A 24,493-nucleotide genomic window follows, 5' to 3' on the forward strand; every position below is an offset into this window, starting at 1 on the left:
TTAAAATAGGGAAGGGAACTATTCAGAAGGAATCTAAAATAATCTTAAATCATTTGAAACTGTAACTCAGAAAAGAGACCTAGTACTTATTTATTATGGATGTAGAAAACAGCAGGTTAGTACTCTAATAATAACAAAAATCCCAACATAGCATTGAGCATCATTGAGAGTTATCGAAGACAAACCAAATGGTTATCCTACCTGTATGTAAATCTATGGTATTTCCTCATCGTGTGTCCTGTGTGCAGTTTTGGCAATTGCATCTTAGAAAAGACCTAATGGAACTAGGGACTAACCAGAAAAGATCCACTAGACTGAGAGGAAAAATCCAGCTATGCTAAAGGAGTGTAGACCAAAAGGGTGAATGGCCTTCGATCTAAAAAGACACGGGTTAAGTTGAGCATAGGCTTATTCAAGAAGTTCTAAAATTCTAGAAAAAGAGGCAAACTGATAAGTTTAGGATTCATTTAGGACAAGTATAAAGAAGATAATTATGGGACTTAATGAATTTCAAGTAATGGTGTAGGCACAGATTTTTTACGTGGGTTCAAGAAGGATTTGTGAAAGTTATGAATGACAGTAACGTACAGCTAGTTGAAAAAACTAGACATGTCAAAATTTTAAGACTGATGTCAGGAGAGACATTCCCTCCTCTTGCTTGATCCTAGGTGCCTTTGTTAGCAATAAAATACTAGAGTAGATGCAGTACATCCCCAGTGCCTTGAACTATATTACAGAAAATGGCACTCAGTAAAGAAGGGGAGAAGCTTTTTCCTGTTTAGCTCTCCTTTAGAAAAATAAACAAAACAAGCAGACAAACAATTTGGATTTTTTTGAGAAAGGAATAAGATACAAAAAATTTAGATGTGAAATCATTCTAAATAAGCATGTAGAAACTAACTTTAAATAAATAAAATTTTTTTTAAAAAACAAGGTTTTTGTAAAGTACGTTTGTGTAAATTTTAGATTGCCTGTCTTTTTATAATCTCCTGTGGGACTGAAGACTGGCCATGGGGAGTAGAGTCATACCCTCTTTCCTACTTTTAAGGTGGGATGTGCTCTTCATACACAAGTGTTCTTGATAGCAAAAATTAAAACATTAAGTGACAGTTACATGTTCCATATGTAACATTTCTCTTTTACAATAGGTACCTGAAGATTTTTACTTCTTTTCAAAAAATGGATATCAGCCACAATTTTCTAATACTATTTGTTTCACATAAGAAAGGAAAAATATCTAATTCTATCCTTAGTTGTTGACAAAAACTTGAGTGGAGGACTCATGAAATTTGGGTAGATCAGTTGAACACATTTTCTGTAACCATTAGAATCTCTTGTATGCTGTCTCTTAGTACACAAGTATTATTATGGACCTATGCATTTATGCCTTTTCTGGGGCTCAACTGATTTTCTGCTAGGTATGGTGGTGATGAACAATGCTCAGATTCTCATAAGGTGGCCCTCAGAGGAGTCTGTTAAGTTTGGGTCTGTGTCCTTTTTAGCACTAGTGTTAACATTTTGGAAAGCATCTTTGCTTCTTGGTAATCACATGCTTTTACTTATTTTTTTACTTTTATTTTTTTGTCACTCCAAGACAGAATCAGCTACTGCTGTGGCAGCCTCAGTTTCTTTCGGTGAGAATAGTATTCAACCCCAAAAGCTGGGTATATGGGGGAGTACTATTTTTAGGGAGGATGGTATGAGAGGCTGGTTGGGTCCCTTTGAGGACATGGTAAAAAATGTACTCTTAAGGTCTCTAGTTCACATTGATGTTTTCATTTAAATTTGAGTGATTTCTGAAAACTTTTCAGTTCATTTTATTTTTTAAGCTTCCTACCTCTCTTTGTCATATTTGACTTATGTTGCTTTATCACTCTATGAGTCTAAAACTATTATTTGAATTACAATATTATATGAAGCTTTAGAAACATCTTTTTAAAAAGTTAACTTTTATTCCAGTTGAAAGTAACAAATTCATTATTCTTTCAGTTCACTGTGAGCTTTAGGAAGAATAGATGAGTTTCAAAATTAGACTCAGGGTTGTATAGTGATCATATGGGTCTTTTTTCTTTTTTTCTTGCCCTACGTATTTTCATTTAGTGTCAGGTTCGTATGATACCTTCATATAGTATCAACAGAAACAGTACTGATTATTCAAAAAGAAAACAAAACCCCACGAATCCATTCCCAGAATACCATAGTAGCAGGCATAGTATGTATTACCTTAGATAATATTACTTCATAAATAATAGAGAATGATGATGAAAGTAAGACCACAGACAGATACAGGTTTTTGAGGTTTTATTTGAAACTCTTAACTTTCACTTTTATGAGCCAAAAATATAGAAGTGCTTTTTGTTCATTTGTGTTTTTACTCTTACCATTATTTGCTCCTGTCAAGTCAGTTTTAATGTGGAACTTCAATTGTTAAAAGCATGGAGATAAACAGAGATTCAGAAGCTCATTGTGTGGTGATTTATATGCCTTGCTATTATAGTTGTCTAAATTTGCAAAACAAAGTTGTTTTCTACTTCTGATCTTTTAAAAAATGAAACATCACGTATGTAATTGAAGTACCCACTCTACTCCTTTCTCTCAGGGAAATTATCATATTGAAGTTGGTGTGCATTCTTCCTTTGAAAGTGGTAATGTTTCTCCTGCATGTGCACTTTTATATAAACAAGACATAAATGGTTTTTTGTTCTGAATATTTACATACATGTCATTATATGGCACACACATTTTGTAACATGCTTTAAAATAAAATTTTTTGAGTTTTTTTATATCTATATGTGTATGCATAAAACTATTTCATTCTTTTTAACTGCTATGCTGCATTCCTTTGAATGAATATACCTTAGTTTATTTCCCTGTTGATGGATGTTTAGGTCATCATGCTTTTGCTCCTTTTTTCTTTTATTGAATTCTGGGATACACATACAGAACGTGCAGGTTTGTTACATAGTTAGACATGTGCCATGTTGGTTTGCTGCACCCATCAACCCATCATCTATGTTAGGTATTTGTCCTAATGCTGCTACCCCTCCCCATACTCCCCACCTGCTAACAGGCCCCGGTGTGTGATGTTCCCCTCCCTGTGTCCATGTGTTCTCATTGTTCAACTCCCACTTAGGAGTGAGAATATGCGGTGTTTGGAGATAATTTGACTTCCTCTCTTCGTATTTGAATAGCTTTATTTCTTTCTCTTTCCTGATTCCTCTGGCCAGATCTTCCAGTGCTATGTTGAATTGGAGTGGTGAGAGAGGGCATCCTTGTCTTGTGCCAGTTTTCAAACGAAATGCTTGCAGGTTTTGCCCATTCAGTATGATATTGGCTGTGGTTTTGTCATAAATAGCTTTTATTATTTTCAGATATGTTCCATCAATACTTAGTTTATTGAGTGTTTTTAGCATGAGGGGGTGTTGAATTTTATTGAAGGCCTTTTCTGTCTCTGTCGAGATAATCGTGTGATTTTTGTCATTGGTTCTGTTTATATGATGGATTATGTTTACTGATTTGTGTAGGTTGAACAGACTTGCATCCCAGGGATGAAGGCAACTTGATCGTGGTGGATAAGCTTTTTGATGTACTTCTGGATTCAGTTTGCCAGTATTTTATTGAGGATTTTTGCATCAATCTTCCTCAGGGATATTGGCCTGAAATTTTCTTTTTTTCTTGTTGTGTCTCTGCCAGGTTTTGGTATCAGGATGATGCTGGCCTCATAAAATGAGTTAGGGAGGAGTCCCTCTTTTTCTGTTGTTTGAAATAATTTCAGAAGGAATGGTACCAGCTCCACTTTGTGCCTCTGGTAGAATTCAGCTGTGAATCTATCTGAACCTGGGCTTCTTATGGTTGGTAGGCTATTAATTACTGCCTCAATTTCAGAACTTGTTATTGGTCTATTCAGGGATTTGACTTCTTCCTGGTTTAGTCTTGGGAGGGTGTGTGTGTCCAGGAATTTATCCATTTCTTGTGGATTTTCTAGTTTATTTACATAGAAGTGTTTATAGTATTCTCTGATGGTAGTTTGTATTTCTGTGGAATCAGTGGTGATCTCCCCTTTATCATTTTTTATGGTGTCTATTTGATTCTTCTCTTTTTTTGTTCTTTATTAATCTGGCTAGTGGTCTATCTATTTGTTAATCTTTTCAAAACACCAGCTCCTGGATTCACTGATTTTTTGAAGATTTTTTTGATCTCTATCTCCTTCAGTTCTGCTCTGATCTTAGATATTTCTCATCTTCTGCTGGGTTTTGAATTTGTTTGCTCTTGCTGCTCTAGTTGTTTTAATTATGATGTTAGGGTGTCAATTTTAGACCTTTCCTGCTTTCTCCTGTGAGCCTTTAGTGCTATCAATTTCACTCTAAACACTGCTTTAGCTGTGTACCAGAGATTCTGGTACGTTGCATTTTTGTTCTCATTGGTTTCAAAGAACTTATTTATTTCTGCCTTAATTTTGTTGCTTACCCAGTAGTCATTCAGGAGCACGTTTTTCCATTTCCATGTAGTTGTGTAGTTTTGAGTGAGTTTCTTAACCTTCAGTTCTAATTTGATTGCACTGTGGTCTGAGAGACTGTTTGGTATGGTTTCCATTCTTTTGCATTTGCTGAGGAGTCTTTTACTTCCAATTATGTGGTTGATTTTAGAATAAGTGCTATATGGCACTGAGTAGAATGTATATTCTGTTGATTTGGGGTGGAGAGTTCTGTAGATGTCCATTAGGTCCACTTGGTTCAGAGCTGAGTTCAAGTCCTGAATATCCTTGTTAATTTTCTGTCTCATTGATCTGTCTAATATTGACAGTGGGATGTTAAATTCTGCCACTATTATTGTGTGGGAGTCTAAGTCTCTTTGTATGTCTCTAAGAAATTGCTTTATGAATCTTTGTGCTTTTGTATTGGGTGCATATATATTTAGGATAGTGAGCTCTTCTTGTTGAATTGATTCCTTTACCATTATGTAATGCCCTTCTTTGTCTTTTTTGATGTATGTTGGTTTAAAGTCTGTTTTATCAGAGACTGATGCTGCAAACCCTGCTTTATTTGCTTTCCATTTGCTTTGTAAATCTTCTTCCATCCCTTTATTTTGAGCCTATGAGTGTCTTTGCATGTGAGATGGGTCTCCTGAATACAGCACACCAATGGGTCTTAACTCTTTATCCAGTTTCCAGTCTGTGTCTTTTGATTGGGGCATTTAGCCCATTTACATTTAAGGTTAATATTTTTATGTGTGAATTTGATCCTGTCCTTATGATGCTAGCTGGCATCATAAGTTGATGCCCATTAGTTGATGCAGTTTCTTCATAGTGTGGATGGTCTTTACATTTTAGTATGTTTTTGCCATTTCTGGTACTGGTTTTTCCTTTTCATATTTAGTGCTTCCTTCAGAAGCTCTTGTAAGGGAGGCTTGGTGGTGACAAAATCCCTCAGCATTTGCTTGTCTATAAAGGATTTTATTTCTCCTTCACTTACGAAGCTTAGTTTGGCTCGATATGAAGTTCTGGGTTGAAAATTCTTTTCTTTAAGAATGTTAAATATTGGCCCCCACTCTCTTCTGGCTTGTAGAGTTTCTGCAGAGAGATCTCCTGTTAGTCTGGTGGGCTTCCCTTTGTGGGTAACTTGACCTTTCTCTCTGGCTGTCCTTAATATTTTTTCCTTCATTTCAACCATGGTGAACCTGACAATTATGTGTTTTGGGGTTTCTCTTCTTGAGGAATATCGTTGTGGTGTTCTCCATATTTCCTGAATTTGAATGTTGGCCTGTCTTGCTATGTTGGGGAAGTTCTCCTGGATAGTATCCTGAAGTGTGTTTTCCAATTTGATTCCATTTTCCCTGTCACTTTCAGGTACACCTGAATGTAGGTTTGGTCTTTTCACATAGTCTCATATTTCTTGAAGGCTTTGTTCATTCCTTTTCATTCTTTTTTTCTCTAATATTGTCTTCATGCTTTGTTTCATTAGGTTGATCTTCAGTCTCTTATATCCTTTCTTCCGGTTGATCAATTTGGCTTTTGATACTTGTGTATGCTTCATGAAGTTCTTGTGCTATGTTTTTCAGCTCCGTCAGGTCATGCATGATCATTTATGTTCTTCTCTAAACTTGTTATTCTTGTTAGCAATTTCTCTAACCTTTTATCAAGGTTTCCTTGCATTGGGTTAGAACTTGCTCCTTTAGCTCAGAGGAGTTTGTTATTACTCACCATCTGAAGCCTACTTCTGTCAATTCGTCAAACTCATTCTCTGTCCAGTTTTGTTCTCTTGCTGGCGAGGAGTTGTGATCCTTAGGAGGAGAAGAGGCATTCTGTTTTTTGGAATGTTCAGCCTTTTGGCACTGGTTTTTCCTCATCTTTGTGTATTTATTTACCTTTGTTCTTTGTTGTTGGTGACCTTCTGATAGAGTTTGTGCGTGGTCTTCCTTTTTGTTGATATTGATGCTATTGCTTTCTGTTTGTTAGTTTTCCTTCTAACAGTTAGGGCCCTCTTCTGCAGGTCTGTTGGAGTTTGCTAGGAGTCCACTCCAGACCCTGTTTGCCTGGGTATCACCAGTGAAGGCTGCAGAACAGCAAAGATTGCTGCCTGCTCCTTCCTCTAGAAGCTTCTTCCCAGAGGAGCACCAGCCAGATGCCAACTGGAGCTCTCCTGTGTGAGATGTCTGTTGACCCTGCTGGGAGGTGTCCCCCAGTCAGGAGGCACAGGGATCAGGGACCTGCTTGAGGAGGCAGTCTGTCCCTTAGCAGAGTTTGAGCGCTGTGCTGGGAGATCCACTGCTCTCTTTAGAGCTGGCAGGCAGGAATATTTAAGTCTGCTGAAGCTGCGCCCACAGCTGCCCCTTCATCCAGGTGCTCTGTCCCAGGGAAATGGGAGTTTTATGTGTAAGCTGCAGACTGAGGCTACTGCCTTTCTTTCAGAGATGCCCTGCCCAGTGAGGAGGAATCTAGAAAGGCAATCTGGCTATAGCTGCTTTGCAGTGCTGCAGTGGGCTCTTCTCAGTCTGAACTTCCTGGTGGCTTTGTTTACACCATGTGGGGAAAACTGCCTACTCAAGCCTCAGTAATGGTGGACACCCCTTCCCCCACCATGCTGGAGCATCCCTGTGCTGTCAGCGAGAGTTTCCAGCCAGTGGATCTTAGCTTGCTGGACTCTGTGGGGGTGGGATCTGCTGAGCTAGGCCACTTGGCTCCCTGGATTCAGCCCCCTTTCCAGGAGAGTGAATGGTTCTGTCTCACTGGTGTTCCAGGTGCCACTGGGGTACCAAAAAAAAAAAAAAAAAAAAATCCTGCAGCTAGCTTGGTATCTTTCCAAACAGTCACCCAGTTTTGTGCTTGAAACCCTGGGCCCTTGCAGCACAGGTACTGGAGGGAATCTCCTGGTCTGCGGGTTGTGAAGACCATGGGAAAAGTGTACTATCTGGGCCGGATATCTCTGTCCCTCACAGCAAGTCCCTCACAGCTCCCCTTAGCTAGGGGAGGGAGTTCTCCAGCCCCTTGCACTTCCTGGGTGAGGCAAAACCCCATCCAGCTTCACCTCACCCTCCATAGGCTGCACCCACTGTCTAACCTGTCCCAATGAGATGCACCAGGTACCTCAGTTGGAAATGCAGAAATCGCCCACCTTCTGCATTGGTCTCGCTGGATGCTGCAGACTGGAGCTGTTTCTATTTGGCCATCTTCCCCGGGAATCCTCATGTTTTTGCTCTTATAAACAATTCTTTACTGAAACACCTTCCTTCATAGTTCCTTAGGCATATGTGGAAGAATTTCTTGAAAGTATACATTTGAAATCTATATAATAGACTATATTATTATTATATATTACTAAATTATTCCGTGAAGTATACCAAGTTACCATCCTGTGAGCGGTATATGAGAATTCTTATCTTCCCATACAAATTTTTATATTGTCAGACTTTTTAATTTTAGCCAACCTGATGAAGATGAAATCGTAACTAATTATTTTTCAATTTGTATTTCCCTGAACACCAGTAAGATTGAACTTTTCATCATTCATTTGCCATTTAGTCCTCTTCTATGAATTTCTTTTAAAAAAAGAAAAGTTGACATTAACAATTGAAGTCCCCATATTCATTCAGTGTGAGTGTCTACTCTGTGACAGGCACTGTCTGGACCCTGGAGATCTAGCAGGAACAAAGTAAAGTCTCACAAGTAAAACAGATTTTTTAAAAGAAAATCTAGCAAGATGTTTAAGAGTGGTGCTTTTGGTCTTTTACGGTTCTATTAACTAGAACCCTAAAGGCCAAGAAAAAAGCAATAAGTGCGAAGCACCTTTCCATCCTGCAGCCAGATGCTAGACCTTCCTGGGCAGGACTTGCTAAGAGATTGAAGCCACTGCTGAGCAGCCATCCACGTGCCACCCATGAAAGGAACTGCTAAAGGCTGAGTGCAGCATTTCTCCCTGGAAAGTTGTTCACGTTCTGGGCATCCCACTGGTATAGTGGGTATATACCAGCTTTCATAAGAAGCTTTTATTAGAGGCTGGATGCTATGGGAACGGATGCCATTGCTCAAGCACAATGTGTAGCATGGGAAGAGAGAAGAGAATGGAGTACAGAGCTTTCTGGAACCAGTACTGAAGGAGTGGATAGAGGTGGATAAGCCTGCAAAAGAAGACAGATGACTGGTCAAAGCAGTGAGCAGGGAACCAGAGGACAAAGGTGTCACAGAAACCAAGAGAGGACAAGATTTCCAGAACAGTGGTAAAAAGCCACAGGTTTTAGAACCATTCTGACCCAAGCAAGAATCCTGGTTCAGCCTTTAACTAGCCGTGTAACTTCACTTCTCCAAACCTCAATTTATTTATCTTAAAATGTGGTTAATAATGCATGTCTCATGTTGTTTTAGATGCTAATGAAAGTTGAGATAATAAAGTCACTTTGCACTATATCTAAAATCTTTTTTAAAATGAATTGTTTTATAAATTAGAAGGAAATGATCAGTTGTATTAAATGTACTAGAACAGGAGTTGGCAAACTTTTTCTGTAAGAATTTTAGGCTGTATATTTCATGAATCCTTCATTGTGCTCCATTGTATTATATATGCATTTTTCATGTTAAACTGCAGTTAAACTCTTCCCGTATCCTTCTAAATTAACTTTGCAAAGTTGGAGTGTAGTCTTTTCCCCCTTAGGCTATGCATTAATTGAGGCTTTCTTTTCACCGTGACTTTATAATGTCTAATATACAATATTTCTACTCCCCATGTCTTTACTCTGCACAGTCACCTTGCCCTTCCCCCTACCAACTAAGAAAAAAAGACGGTCATATGGTCATGCCAACAGGTGAAGTGTATAAGGTGTCTGTGTATTTTGTGTAGCTTCAGAGTTAGATTGAAATTGCCAGGCACAGGTTTCGTCTTGTCATTTTGTTTACACATAGGGGAAAACAATTCTGTTTATTAAACATTTTGTGTAACTGCACCACCCAAGTTCTGCCAAGCTGAAAACTTGGACCTTTTCTATGTAGTGACTTTTTAGTTTTAGTTTTCATAACCTGGAGATGAGGCTGTTGTTTTTGCATGATGTATGTAGTGTCTCATAACTGGAGTTTGCTTTAGTTTTATAGTATCTGTACTCCTTGGATTTTTCAAGAGTTATTTTGTAAACAGATGAGGTATTTCTCATTGAAAACACAATTTTAAAAAACAGCCAATCTTAAAAAAAAAAAAAAAGAATTTTAGGCTCTGAGGACCGCACAGCCTCCATCTCAAAACTCTGCCATTGTAGTGTGAAAGCAGCCATAGGCGGTATGGGTATGGCTGCATTCCAATAAAACTTTATTTACAAAAACAGAGGGCTGGTAGATTAGGCCCACAGGGTGTAGTTTGCCAGCCTCTGAACTAGAAAAATACATTTAACAGTAGCCTTTCACTTCTAATGTGTTTGGTCAAGTAAAATAGGAACTGAACTGTGTTTGCCGGATTTGAGACTTAGGAGGTCACTTATTGAGAAGCTTTGCAGGGGAAGTTGCTGGGTAGTGATAAGTACAGAAACCTGATCTAGGCCTGGACAAATGAAAGAGAGGTAAAGATGTGGACACCAGAAGGGTAGACGCTTATTTCAAGGAGCTTGACTTTAGATGGAAGGAGGATGTGTAATTAAGAAGGGGTATCAGGTTCAGAGAACATATATTTTATGTTTCACTTTCTGTTTTTGTTTTCACCTGAGAGATACTTGAGCATATTTATGGGCCACAGGGAAGAAGCCAATACAGACGGCAAGAGTAAAGATGCAAGAAAAGGGCCTTTTAAAAAATATCAAAAACAAAACAAAGGAAATAACCTATGAAACAAGGTGTCACCTGACCTTTTTAGCAGCAGTACACCTTAGGTATTGGGATAACATGAAGAAAGAATAGTGTCACTTGCAGACTCTAGGGAAACTTTATTAAGCTCAAGATAGTATCTGGTAACATGGAAACTGACAATATAAAGTAGCATTGCTGCCCCTAGTAAAGGAGTAAGTACTAGCTTGGAAAAGGTTAAGCTCTTCTCTACATTTTGTTATCTTCCTAATCAATGTCCCTGTTGCCATTAAATCTATACATATAATAACCAATAGATTCTTAAGAAAGACAGAAAGAACACATTTGAAGATTCATTCATTTCTAAAACAAATGTTTTCTGAGCAGCCACTATGAGCTACACTCTCGTAGATGAGTACAGTGGTAACAAAGCCCTTGCACTCTTAGAGCTTATATGCTATTGGCCATGGATCCAATTTGGACACATTTGTCTTCAAAAGCCTCATCTAGTGATCTTCCTGTGACTTCTTCAAAACTTGAAGTGTCCAACAACCATCCACTGTACCAGCACATCTACAAATGAATCTGGGTACCCCAATACCTTGACACCAAGAGTAATACTTAGATTTCTACAAGTCTCTAATGCTTAGTACAATCGATACAATATATACAAAATCAAAATTATGGTAATTCTACATGTTATATAAGGGGAAAAAAAAAGACCCCAGTTCTGTGACTACACAGATATTATAGAAGAAAATGGAAGTCAACTCCATCAGTAATTTTTTCCAGATCCTGTCCTAAATGTTTTATATTCATTATCTCATTTAATATACACATTAACTCTGAAGTTTTAGACACAAGGCAGTGGAGTCTGGGAAAGATTAGGCAACTCACTGGTAAGGGATAGAGTCTGTACACTTTACCACTCTGCTGCGCTGCCTCTCGACTTACTCATCCCCACTTAAGAAAGTACATGGTGTCAGAATGCTCTAAAAACAGTATCCTAGGGGATAAAGGGAAGGGGGATAAGGTGAAGGCGTATGTGAAATACCTGCTGAATTCAGACTTCACCTCTCAAGGTGAATACCCATGTATGAAACTCACCTCAATTCCATTTGAATACCTTTTAAAGCCTAACCTAACTAAGAGGAAACAGGTGGGTTCAACCTACTGTATTTCGTTAATTCTAAGATGAACATTTTTAACATTTTAAGTCTTGTAAATGGAGATGTTTCTTACCATCAATTAATAGCATTATAGAACTGAATCATAATTTTCTTTCTTTCTTACAATTGATGGTGTTTCTGACTCTATGAAATAGAAAGTAGATACCTTGGCCAGGCGCGGTGGCTCACGCCTATAATCCCAGCACTTTGGGAGGCCGAGGCGGGCAGATCATGAGGTCAGGAGATCGAGACCATCCTGGTGAACACAGTGAAACCCTGTCTCTACTAAAAATACAAAAAAATTAGCCGGGCGTGGTGGCGGGCGCCTGTGGTCCCAGCTGCTTGGGAGGCTGAGGCAGGAGAATGGCGTGAGCCCGGGAGGTGGGTTGCAGTGAGCCGAGATCGCACCACTGCACTCCAGCCTGGGCAACAGAGCGAGATTCCATCTCAAAAAAAAAAAAAAAGAAAAAAGGAAAAAGAAAGTAGATACCTTTGTGGGTATAGGAGTTGGAAGTTGAAAGAGTTCCTGGCTTATAACTTTAGTTTTTTCAGAGAGGGTGGACTGTAGGCCATCTGCTAGGGTGAAGGTGAATGGACACTGACACATTTGAGGAAGAAGAGTGAGATGCTTTATTTTTCTCTTCCCTACACTATCCCTCTCCTGTCCTCTATCAGTTTCCATGTCTTAGGACTTTGACCTCCTTAAGAATCTGCACTAATGTGTTTGCTGTGGTGTTCCCAGTGCTTAGCACAGTTTATCATTCAGCACTTGATAAATTATCGTGAAGTATTTGCGTTAATGATGAATGAAACATGTGAAGGAAGAACGTTTGGAAGAGCAGGTGTGGAGAGTAGAAGAGGTAATTAACTAGAAACATTAATAAGGATTACGCAGGAGGTGGTTTCCCTATTTGAGATTCAAGACTACGTGCCAGTCTTCACTGTTGGATGATTCTGTTTTTCAATAGTTATTGCCATTTCATATATGAGAGTAAGAACCCTGGTGGTTGAATTGATCCAGATTTGGGGATTTTTAGGGTGAGCTTGATAGAGAGGCAAAAGGCGGAGGATGTGGAGAGTATAGAGAAGAAAACAAATTATCTAATGTTGCTAGAATGCATATATACTTGTTGGCCTAGAATACATACTTTTTGTTTTCATTGTTTCAAAACTACTTCCAGCTTGTTTTTGCATCATTTCAAACCCTTGATTGTGTCCTGTTTTATATTCTTGACTAGAATGCTATTAGTGAATTTATTTTATTTTTTGAAATTATTGTTTTAATTTTGATTTTTGTAGATTTAGAGAGTAAAAATGCAGTTCTGTTACATGGCTGTTTTGCAAAGTATGAGCTTTTGTGTAACTATCACCCAAATAATGTACATTGTACCCGTTAGGTAATTTCTCATCCCTCACCTCCTCCCACCCTCCCACCTTTAGAAGTGTCTACTGTCTTTTATTCCATGCTCAATGTCCATGTGTACACATTATTTAGTTCCCTCTTATGAATGAGAATAGGTAGTATTTGACTTTCTGAGTTATTCAGTGAATTAATTTTAATAACCTTCTTTCTCTCAAAAGAAAATAATATATGGATGAGAAAATTCTGAAAGTAGAATTTCTATAAAATAGAAATAACCAATATTTGTGCTATATTCATAAAAAAAGCCATACTTTTTCTGCCTCACAAGTCACATACAGACAGCTGTGTCATCTTGGTAACCAACTGCAAACAGGGAACTTACGTGGATAGAGTGTAATGTTGTAGTGAAAGGAAATACAACAGTTTACCTGGTGCTAATTTAAAAATGAATATTGCTGTTACTGTCCACAATCAGGCACATTTGATAAACTGTTTATAAAAACAACTAAATTAATGTAATGAATTGAATAGTTTGTATTATTATTATTAAAGAATAATACTACACTCAGATCAGCTACAGATGTGTGTTTTTCAATAGCTGAATTCAGAGTACTTCACAATATTTGTTTTGAATAATGTGGAAAAACTTACATTTGTCAATTCAAGTTAACTCAATTTTTAGTTTGGGACTTGTTCTTTGTGTTAAGGTTTCAGTCCCAGTCAGGGCTCTCCCCTTGTGCCTCCAACTTCTCCCCATGTGTAATATAGATTCTCTGAAGAGACTTGTCATCTAGGTTCCAGGAGGGGGACATTCAGTCCTGATATTGTTCACTGTCTTTTCTAGACTCCAGCTTAGATAGGCAGCTGCTATGAGGTACCTCCAAAGATGCTTCTGCCTTGACTCTGGGGGTCTCAATGACCCATATGTTCTGGAACAGAGCTGCTCAAACTGTGGTCTGTGGACCAGCAGCATCAGCATCCCGTCTTGCCTGTGGGAGTGTGGGAAATGCACATTCTCAGGACATACCTCGGACTTAGCGAATTGGAAAGTCTGGGAGCAGTGCTCAGGAATCTGCATTTTAACAAGCTCTGTGGATGACTCTTACACACCCTAACATTTGAGAAGTTTTGTTCTAGAAGATTTTTTAACATCCACCTGAGCAATCATGATGAACTTTTCATTTTAATGAGTGGTAATTATGGTTAGAGATAAACAAAAGGTTCATTGGGCATAGTGAGTATAATGATGAAATATTGACCTTGGTGAGAATAGAGTGGCTGTTGTAGAAAAGGAGGAGGTTTGGGTGGCCATAGGGCATGATAAAAGCAGAAGGTACCTGGGGTCATAGAATTGATAATGAAGAGAATTGGGAATGAATTGAAGGATGAACGTGTTTTAGATGCTTGTCATTATAAGGGGTTACTATTTGCTTTTGGGCTAAGTCTAATTTTGGTTCTCTTAAAAATAAGCCAAAAGGAGGCAATTTGCAGACATTTAGAGGGTTAGGTAAGTTCTTCACCTTGAACAATATTAAACAGCTTCTAGATATTATCTGTACTGGTATGATATTTCTTTTCTGATGTCTGAGCAGATCTGGATCTTCTTCCTCATCCCCCAAATGCACCACACCCAAACACCTTTTGTTTGTGTCTGGATAATCATAGATTTGCTTGAATAGGGTCGGGGGAGTGATCTGACCTCTTTATTACCTCCACTGAGCAGCAATGATTAACAATGTTGAGATTTAGTTACAAATAATTATTTCCTTTGGGGTAGCTCAGTGAGCAGATGCTTCTTCAGAGTCCATTGGTGGGAGTGTTAAACAACAAGCTGGCCCAATTTTTCAAAGAAAAATTTCTTAGAGAAACTTTATAAGCATTACATATTCTGTTCTTGCAATGTACAGAAGAGATCCTTTTGGAAAATGACAATCAGACCTTAGTGTGGCTTACGAACAAAAGACAGTAATCTCACAAGAGAGGGAAAATTTAATAGATGGCTACAGAGACAGACAGTCCTCCTTGGGCTTCTTGTGCTCCCAGACATCTTGCTACATGAGCCACGCATGTAAGGCCCTGGTCATTCTTTATGTGGGCCATTTTTCAGGGTTGTGTTGAGCAACCTTGAAGAATGAGTTACTGTTTCCCTTCAGGACCAAGAGCAAGTTTAGCAGGTTTGCTTACTACTTACTATAAAAGTGGTAGATCATTTCAGCTCAACCTTCTTTCCTGTAACACAATCCACTGTGAATGCAAGTGTCCCTGGGCCCTCTGCATTGCCCCTGTGGCAATGTGGGACCCAGGAAAACCAATATAAACGTCCTGGTGATCATGCTGCTTTGCTGTGCTGTAAGTAACGTAAGTCTTCTGTCTCCAACCCAGGAATCTCATGTCTTCTGCCAGCATCCATGAAACAGTAAGAAATTAATTTATTAGTTTGTATGTAAACTAAAATCAAATTACAAATCCGACCATTGTATGTTGAACATTAGAGAGAGCTTTGGGTCTCTCAAAAGGAATTTGTTCAAGGATTTCCTGCATTAGGGTGTTAGGAAGGGAGCAAAGGCTAGAGGTGGTAGTAGTATTTAGAATCAGGAGATTGCACAGTAAAAGAAAGTATTTGAGGGGGTGTTTCATGTCATAGGTAGTTATACAAATACACATATACCTGTTATGGGGACAGTAACCCAAATTGGTTTGGATAAGAAAGGATAGTGTTTCTTTTCTAATAACTGTTAACCTTGCATTTAGGTGAGTATCAGTTGTTCTGAGGAGTAATCATGGCACAGCATATCCCCGTAATCTGTACAAATGGCCCAAGCAGTCAGATGGCATACTTTACTGCTAAGGTGGATGAGGCTTGTTTCATTTGTGGGGGCAAGGACATGTGCTACTTATTAAACTTTTTTTTCCCTGCTCAATGTATCTTTAGGTCAAAGTCTCTAACAGTTGCTTTTCCGTATCACTGAAGGATGCAAAAATCTGGGGTAAAGAATGTTCGAGTGAAAGAAGGAGTTAGTAGGACAGGGATGTGGAAGGCAGCTGGTGAGAGAGATGGTCCAAGGTAAAGGATTGTGCAGGTGTCATATATGTTATTGTCCTCATCCAGCTGTTTTCCCACCCCTGGATTTGTTGGATAACTGCTTGAACAGTGAAGGTAGAAACACATTCCACAGCCATGTGAATTCCAACTTCTGAGAAAGCTGAGCTACAGAACAGTTCTAATATAAACTGATGTAATGAGATTCTAGAGTCTGCTGTCATCACATTCTGTGTTGTTACCATGTTAACTCCATATGCAGCTTGAGCATTCAGTCTTCTGACCTGTTCCACCTACACAGGGCATTTTATGGCTTAAAGATGATGGCCTAGAAGGGAGGGGAGAGACTTACTTTGGATTAAATTCAAAATGGGAAAATGCTTCAGGTAAGCCTTAGAAAAAAACTTCAGCATATGCTAAAAGAACATTGAAAATATTCATAAACCAACCTTTAGTGCTTCCTTTAATTTCCCATAATAACTGGATATCCTGGACTGTCCAGATATTTACTTAAATCATTATCCCCAGAGAGATTCTGCTTCATCCATGGTTAATATTTTAAAATACAATTAGTCAACAGAATGTAAGTTTATTCTCCTTAACTCCTTTAAATATAGTAGTTTAGTAGTCTCAAACAGATATTGTGGTTTATTACTTTTTTTTCTTTTTTTTTGAGAAGGAGTCTCGCTTGTCATCCAGGCTGGAGTGCAGTGGTGCGATCTTGGCTCACTGCAACCTCCGCCTCCCGGGTTCACGCCATTCTCCCGCCTCAGCCTCCTGAGTAGCTGGGACTACAGGAGCCCACCACCATGCCCGGCTAATTTTTTTATATTTTTAGTAGAGACGGGGTTTCACTGTGTTAGCCAGGATGGTCTCGATCTCCTGACCTCGTGATCCACCCGCCTCAGCCTCCCAAAGTGCTGGGATTAGAGGCGTGAGCCACTGCGCCTGGCCTGGTTTATTATTTTTAAAACCAGTTCTGTCTTTTCCTTTAGGAATCTTTTTGTTCTGGTATCCTGGCATATGCTTCCCCTGATCTTTCTAACTGCTTCCCTAATTTTATGAACTTCTCTTCCTAAGGTTTAATAGAGTGGGTAGGTACTATGTAGACAGAAATAAGCTTTTAGACTTGTGTATTCTTTTGAGTACATCTGTGTGACCATTAACTTCAGCTCCCCTATTCTTATTCCCTGCTGTTTCCATAATGGTATGAAAACAGTACCAGCTGGTAGACACCAAAAGGTGGATATTATCCTTCAGGAGGCTTGGCAGGTCTCCACTCTGCTCCCTATTTTTTTTTCCTCATTTGACCCTTTTCTCACTCTAGCTGCTGCAAAGAGGACCAGAGCTTCCAGCAATGTTTTCCAGAAGATCAAGTTACTACAGACGCCCAGCATCGTGGAACCTCTTCTATTTCACAACCAAATGTATCTCTTGGTCATAAAACGTCTTATTCCCCTGTAACATGTAAAGTCAATTCAGCCAAAGCAAGTAGAAGGTTATTATCTCTATCAAGTCCATCTTTCTCTGAAAGAAGATGTTCTTTATTTGTTGGATTTCAAAAAAGAAATGCTTCCCCATACCGGCAACAAAGTAGAGCTAACTTTGATTCTGAAGAAGACACAAACTTCACTGATTTAAAATCTTCCTCAGACCATTTTGGTAGCTTTATGTCCTGCAGAAGACGTTTCTCATCCCGTAAACTAAGTATAGTTTCCTATTACAAGAGTGCCAATTTTTTTGATCCTCAAGCAAGTGGCCAGAATATGTTTAATCTAAAAGAAATCGAAATCTTTTCTAAAACCTCAAATAATACGGATGCTAAAAAACATATAACCATCTCTGCTCCTGAATATAACACTAAAAATTTTAAGAATTTTGAAACAAACACTACTTCTCCAGCCTTTGGGAACACTATTGATACAGCCTCCTATCAACAAAGCACATCATCCTCCTTTTCTCTTGCAAGTGATACTTCCTCTCCCGATCAACAAAATGGAATTGCCACTGATATTCAACAAAGGGGCCAATTATGTAAAGATTTAAAAGATTTCCTTCATCCTGGTACTGAAAGTTACAGCACAGATCATTCTCCAATCACGATTCAACAGCATCCCTCTCAAAGTGGAACTTTCCCATTCCTCCATAAAGCTGGATTTTCTTCATCTTATAAAAATTCTGGTTGCTTTATCCCATTTCAAAACGAAGTAACTTCAGGCCCATCTGAAGATGAAGACTTTGCTGTCTTGTTTCAAGATGAAGACAGATCTTCACCTATTGAAATTCCTAAAATAAGGTCACTTCAGACTTTACCCTGTCTTAGAAGGGCACCTCAAATAGTTTTCCCACCAGTCACTTTCGTAGTCTGTAGAATTCATTTCTCATAACTCCCCTTTCCTCACCAAGTTCACTGCATTTTCTGAAAAAGATTCCTACATTGCAGTATAAATTTAATTGCTGTACTTTTGAAAGTTAGTTTGCTGATGTTATTGGAGTATGGAAGTCAAAGATGATTTTGTTTTAAGCTTTTTTCAGATTTACTGCTTAAAGATGGGCTAATCTCAGATTTCTGAGTGACTGATGTAATACTTTTGTGGTCTGAAAATAACATCAAGCCTTGATGTGTGGACCTTCTAAAAGTAATACATTCTTTGAGAGTTTAGTATCCCCTTTTATCATACTCTAATCGTTAGAAACAGTCTTCTTACATAATCTCTAGAGTTATATTCATCAGTACACACATTTTCATATATATCAGCCTTGCTAGCTGTATTTCTCATGCCCGATGTTCCACTGACAGATGATGTTTTTATGAACACAAGAACCAAATTAGAAGTTAAAAATGTTTAGTGGAATATATGGAATATTTCGAAACCAGATATTTTAACTAAGTAATTTTAATACACATTCATGTATGTGCAAATCTGGGCATTCAAGGAATTCTGAAATCAGGAAAAAGTATGTATATTAGTCTCCCAAAATTTTATTTTTAAAAATGAGTGTTTTTCATTTTTTTCCCATTGTATTAAACAAAGACTATTATAAAGTATTTATCAAAGTAGCTAATGAATGAAAATGCGTGTAAGCAATTGAAAATATTTAAGTTAGAATACAATTAGATTTTATAGAGGAAAGGAATTTGCATTATTTCTAATTATCCTAATAAAATGTTCCCCAAATTTGTATCATGGGGCTAAGATGTTATTTTTACTTTTGTGGTTTTGTCTTCTCTTAGCATGTGTCTTAAAAAATGGTCTTTTGATTTTAATTTTTAAAAATTGTGATAAATACAGAAGTTACCATCTTAACCATTTTAAAATGTGTGTTTCAGTGACATTAAGTACATTCACATTGTTGTACAGCCATCACCACCATCCGTTTCCACAACTCTTTTCATCTTGCAAAACTGAAACTAAACTCTCCACCCATTAGATAAGAACTCTCTACTCTGCTCTCTCCCTAGCCCTTGTCAACCATCACTCTACTTTATATATATGATTTTGGCTACTGCAAGTACCTCATATAAGGGGAATCATATGGTATTTTGTGACCAGCTTATTTCACTTAGCATAGTGTATAATGTCCTCAAAGTTCATCCGTGTTTTAGCATATGTCAGAATGTCCTTCCTTTTTAAGGCTGAATAATATTCCACTGTATGTATATATCACATTTTGCATATCCTTTATCCATCAGTGGACAATTTGGGGCGCTTCCATGTTTAACTATTGTGAATAATGCACTATCTATGAACATATGCATGCAACTATCTGTTCGAAACCTTGCTTTCAATTCTTTTGAGTATATATCCAGAAGTGGAATTATTGGATCATATGGTAATTATATTTTAATTTTTTGAGGAACTACCATATTGTTTTCCATAGTGGCTGCACCATTTTACATTTGCACCAAGAATGTAGAAGGATTCCAGTTTCTCCACTACCTTACCAACACTTACTATTTTGTTTTGTTTTGTTATAGTAGCTATCCTAATGGGTATGAGGTGGCATCTCATTGTGGGTTTTTATTGGAATATCCCTAATGATTAGTAACATTGAACATCTTTTTGTGTGACTGCTGCCCATTTGTATACCTTCTTTGGAGAAATGCCAATTCAAGTCTCTTGATCATTTTTTTAAATCAGGTTTTATTTTGTTGTTGATTTGTAGGAGTTCTTTATATATTTTGGATATTAACACTTTAAAAAAGATACAATTTGCAAATATTTTCTCCCAGTGTGTAGGCTGCCTTTTTGCTGAGTATGTCCTTTGATTCATAGAAGTTTTAGATTTTGAGGTAGTCTAGTTTGTCAATTTTTTCTTTTATTGCCTATGCTTTTAGTGCCATAATCAATAAATCATTGCCAAATCCACTGTTGCGTTATGTTTTAAGAGTTTTATAGCTTTAGGTTTTACATTTAGGTCTTTGATGCATTTTGAGTTAATTTTTGTTTGTGATATTAAGTAATGGTCTTACTTCATTCTTTTATATGTGAATATCCAGTTTTCTCAACACCGTTTGTTGAAGAGATTACCCTTTCTCTTTTGAATGATCTTGGGACCTTTGTCAAAAGTCATGTGATCATATATATGTGGTTGACTTCTGGGCTTTCCATTTTCTTTCACTGGCCTATGCATCTGTCTTTACGCCACACTGTACCACACTGTTTGGTTACTGTAGCTTTGTAGTAAGTTTGAAAATCAGGAGGTGTGAGACCTCCAACTTTGTTTTTATTTTTCAAGATTATTTTGGCCATTTGGGGCGTCTTGGAATTCCAAATGAATTTCAGGATAGATGTTTCTATTTCTACAAAAAATACTGGGATTTTCAGAGGGATTGCATTGCATCTGTAGATTATTTTGGGTAGGATTGACATCTTAACATTATAAACTTTCAAATCCACAAACATGGGATGTCTTTCTATTTGTATCTTATTTAAATTCTTTCAACAGTGTTTTGTAGTTTTCAGTGTACAGGTTTTTCATCTCAGTTAAGTTTATTTCTAAGTATTTTACACTTTTGATGCAATTATAAGTAAAAGTATTTTTATAATTCTTTCCAGATAGCTCATTGTTAATGCATAGAAAAACACCTGATTTTTGTGTGTTGATTTTCTATCCTGCAACTTTGCTGAATTTTATTAATTCTTATTTTGTATATGTGTGTGAAATATTTAGGGTTTTTTTCTACCTATAAGATTGTGTTGTCTGTGATCAGAAGATAACTTTGTTTCTCCCTAATTTGGATGCCTTTTATTTCATCATCTTGCCTAGTTGCACTGGTTAGAACTTTTAGTACTATGTTGACTAGAAGTGATAAAGAGCACCCTTGTCTTGTTCCTAATCTTAATAAGAAAGCTTTCAGCTTTTCACCATTGACTATGATGTCAGCTGTGGACTTTTCACATATGGCCTTTAATATATTGAAGCAGTTAATTTTTATTCCTAGTTTGTTGAGTGCTTTTATCATAAAAAGGTGATAAATTTTGTCAAATGCTTTTTCTGCATCAATGGAGATGATCATGGGTTGTTTTTCCCTTCATTTTGTTTATGTTGTATTGATATGGTTTGACTGTGTCCCCACCCAAATCTCAACTTGAATTGTATGTCCAGAATTCCCACATGTTGTGGGAGGGACCCAGGGGGAGGTAATTAAATCATGGGGGGCAATCTTTCCTGTGCAATTCTCATGATAATAAGTCTCACAAGATCTGACGGAGGTGTTTGTCCTAATGGTACCCCTCCTCTTGCTCCCTACCCCCTGACAGCCCTCAGTGTGTGATGTTCCTCTCCCTGTGTCCATGTGTTCTCATCGTTCAGCTCTCACTTATGAGTGAGAACATGCAGTGTTTGGTTTTCTGTTCCTGTGTTAGTTTGCTGAGAATGATGGTTTCCAGCTTCACCATGTCCCTGCAAATACCTAACATAGATGATGGGTTGATGGGTACAGCAAACCACCATGGCACATATCTACCTGTGCATATATCTGTATAGTAGAATGCTTTATAATCCTTTGGGTATATACCCATTAATGGGATTGCTGGGTCAAATGATATTTCTGGTTCTAGATCCTTGAGGAATTGCCACACTGTCTTCCACAATGGTTAAACTAATTTACACTCCCACCAATAGTGTAAAAGTGTTCCTATTTCTCCACATCCTCTCCAGCATCTGTTGTTTCCTGACATTTTAATTATCGCCATTCTAACTGGCGTGAGATGGTATCTCATTATGGTTTTGATTTGCATTTCTCTAATGACCAATGATGATGAGGTTTTTTTCATATGTTTGTTGGCCGCATAAATGTCTTCAAGAAGTGTCTGTTCATATTCTTCACCCACTTTTTGATAGGGTTGTTTGGTTTTTTTCTTGTAAATTTATTTAAGTTCCTTGTAGATTCTTGATATTAGCCCTTTGTCAGATGGATAGATTGCAGAAATTTTCTCCCACTCTGTAGGTTGCCTGTTCACTCTGATGATAGTTTCTTTTACTGCGCAGAAGTTCTTTAGTTTAATTAGATCCAGTTTGTCTATTTTGGCTTTTGTTGCAATTGCTTTTGGTGTTTTAGTCATGAAGTCTTTGCCCATGCCTATGTCCTGAATGGTATTGCCTAGGTTTTCTTCTAGGGTTTTTATGGCTTTAGGTCTTACATTTAAGTCTTTGATCCTTCTTGAGTTGATTTTTGTATAAGATGTAAGGAAGGGGTCCAGTTTCAGTTTTCTGCATATGGATGGCTAGCCAGTTTTCCCAACACCATTTATTAAACAGGGAATCCTTTCCCCATTGCTTGTTTTTGTCAGTTTGTCAAAGATCAGATGGTTGTAGGTGTGTGGTGTTATTTCTGAGGCCTCTGTTCTATTCCATTGGTCTATATATCTGTTTTGGTACCAGTACCATGCTGTGTTGGTTACTGTAGCCTTGTAGTATAGTTTGAAGTCAGGTAGTGTGATGCTTCCAGCTTTGTTCTTTTTGTTTAGGATTGTCTTGACTATATGGGCTCTTTTTTGGTTCCATATGAAATTTAAAGTAGTTTTTTCTAATTCTGTGAAGAAAGTCTATGGTAGCTTGATGGGAATAGCATTGAATCTATAAATTATTTTGGGAAGTATGGCCATTTTCACAATATTGATTCTTCCTATCCATGAGCATGGAATGTTTTTCCATTTGTTTGTGTACTCTCTTATTTCCTTGAGAAGTGGTTTGTAGCCCGTCTTGAAGAAGTCCTTCACGTCCCCTCTAAGTTGTATTCCTAGGCATTTTATTCTATTTGTAGCAAATGTGAATGGGAGTTCACTCATGATTTGGCTCTCTATTATTGGTTTATAGGAATGCATGTGATTTTTGGTTTATAGGAATGCGTGTGATTTTTTATCCTGAGACTTTTGCTGAAGTTGCTTATCAGTTTAAGGAGTTTTGGGGCTGAGATGATAGGGTTTTCTATATATACAGTTATGATATCTGCAAACAGACAATTTGACTTCCTCTCTTCATATCTGAATACCCTTTATTTATTTATCTTGCCTGATTGCCCTGGCCGGAACTTCCAATACTGTGTTGAATGGGAGTGGTAAGAGAGGGCATCCTTGTCTTGTGCTGGGTTCCAAAGGGAATGCTTCCAGCTTCTGCCTATTCAGTATATTATTTTCAGATATGTTCCATCAACTCCTAGTTTATTGAATGTTTTTAGCATGAAGTCGTGTTGAATTTTGTCAAAGGCCTTTTCTGCATCTGTTGAGATAATCAATATGTTGCATATGTTGAACCAGCCTCTCATCCTCAGGATGAAGCTGACTTGATTGTGGTGGATAGCTATTTGATGTGTTGCTGGATTCGGTTTGCCAGTATTTCACCGAGGATTTTTGCATCGATCTTCATCAAGGATATTGGGCTGAAATTTTCTTTTTGTTGTTGTGTCTCTGCCAGGTTTTGGTATCAGGATGATGCTGGCCTCATAAAATGAGTTAGGGAGGAGTCCCTCTTTTTCTGTTTTTTGGAATAGTTTCAGAAGGAATGCTACCAGCTCCTCTTTGTGCCTCTGGTAGAATTTGGCTGTGAATCCATCTGGACCCGGACTTTTTATGGTTGGTAGGCTATTAATTACTGCCTCAATTTCAGAACTTGTTATTGGTCTATTCAGGGATTTGACTTCTTCCTGGTTTAGTCTTGGGAGGGTGTGTGTGTCCAGGAATTTATCCATTTCTTGTAGATTTTCTAGTTTATTTGCATAGAGGTGTTTATAGTATTCTCTGATGGTAGTTTGTATTTCTGTGGGATCAGTGGTAATATCCCTTTTATCATGTTTTATTGTGTCTATTTAATTCTTCTCTCTTTTCTTCTTTATTAGTCTTGCTAGCAGTCTATCTATTTTGTTGATCTTCTCAAAAAACCAACTCCTGGATTCATTGATGTTTTTTGAAGGATTTTTCATGTCTATCTCCTTCAGTTCTGCTCTGATCTTAGATATTTCTCATCTTGTGCTAGGTTTTGAATTTATTTGCTGTTGCTGCTCTAGTTCTTTTAATTGTGATGTTAAGGTGTCAATTTTAGATATTTCTCACTTTCTTTTGTGGGCCTTTAGTGCTATAAATTTCCCTCTAATCACTGCTTTAGCTGTGTCCCAGAGATTCTGGTATGTTTTATCTTTGTTCTTTTTGATTTCAAAGAACTTA

At 37.8% G+C, this 24,493-nt stretch overlaps 1 protein-coding gene across 3 annotated transcripts in view; it reads left to right on the forward strand.

The window, feature by feature from the left end:
- RMDN2 (regulator of microtubule dynamics 2) overlaps nucleotides 1-24,493 on the forward strand; it is a 129,192-nt gene that overhangs the window by 5,887 nt on the left and 98,812 nt on the right. Inside the window, exons 1-2 of one of the 3 annotated variants that reach the window (XM_023216323.3) lie at nucleotides 16,081-16,213; nucleotides 17,155-18,123. The exons of 1 other annotated variant lie outside the window; for it this stretch is intronic. In XM_023216323.3, coding sequence (XP_023072091.2) covers nucleotides 16,197-16,213; nucleotides 17,155-18,123 — 986 coding nt within the window. In that variant the 5' untranslated portion in view covers nucleotides 16,081-16,196. Of the gene's footprint in view, nucleotides 1-16,080; nucleotides 16,214-17,154; nucleotides 18,124-24,493 lie in introns of those variants that run through there. One more of the 3 variants, XM_031934165.1, reaches the window with a different exon arrangement.

Source organism: Piliocolobus tephrosceles, chromosome 15, assembly GCF_002776525.5.
Source record: "Piliocolobus tephrosceles isolate RC106 chromosome 15, ASM277652v3, whole genome shotgun sequence".
NCBI lineage: Eukaryota > Metazoa > Chordata > Mammalia > Primates > Cercopithecidae > Piliocolobus > Piliocolobus tephrosceles.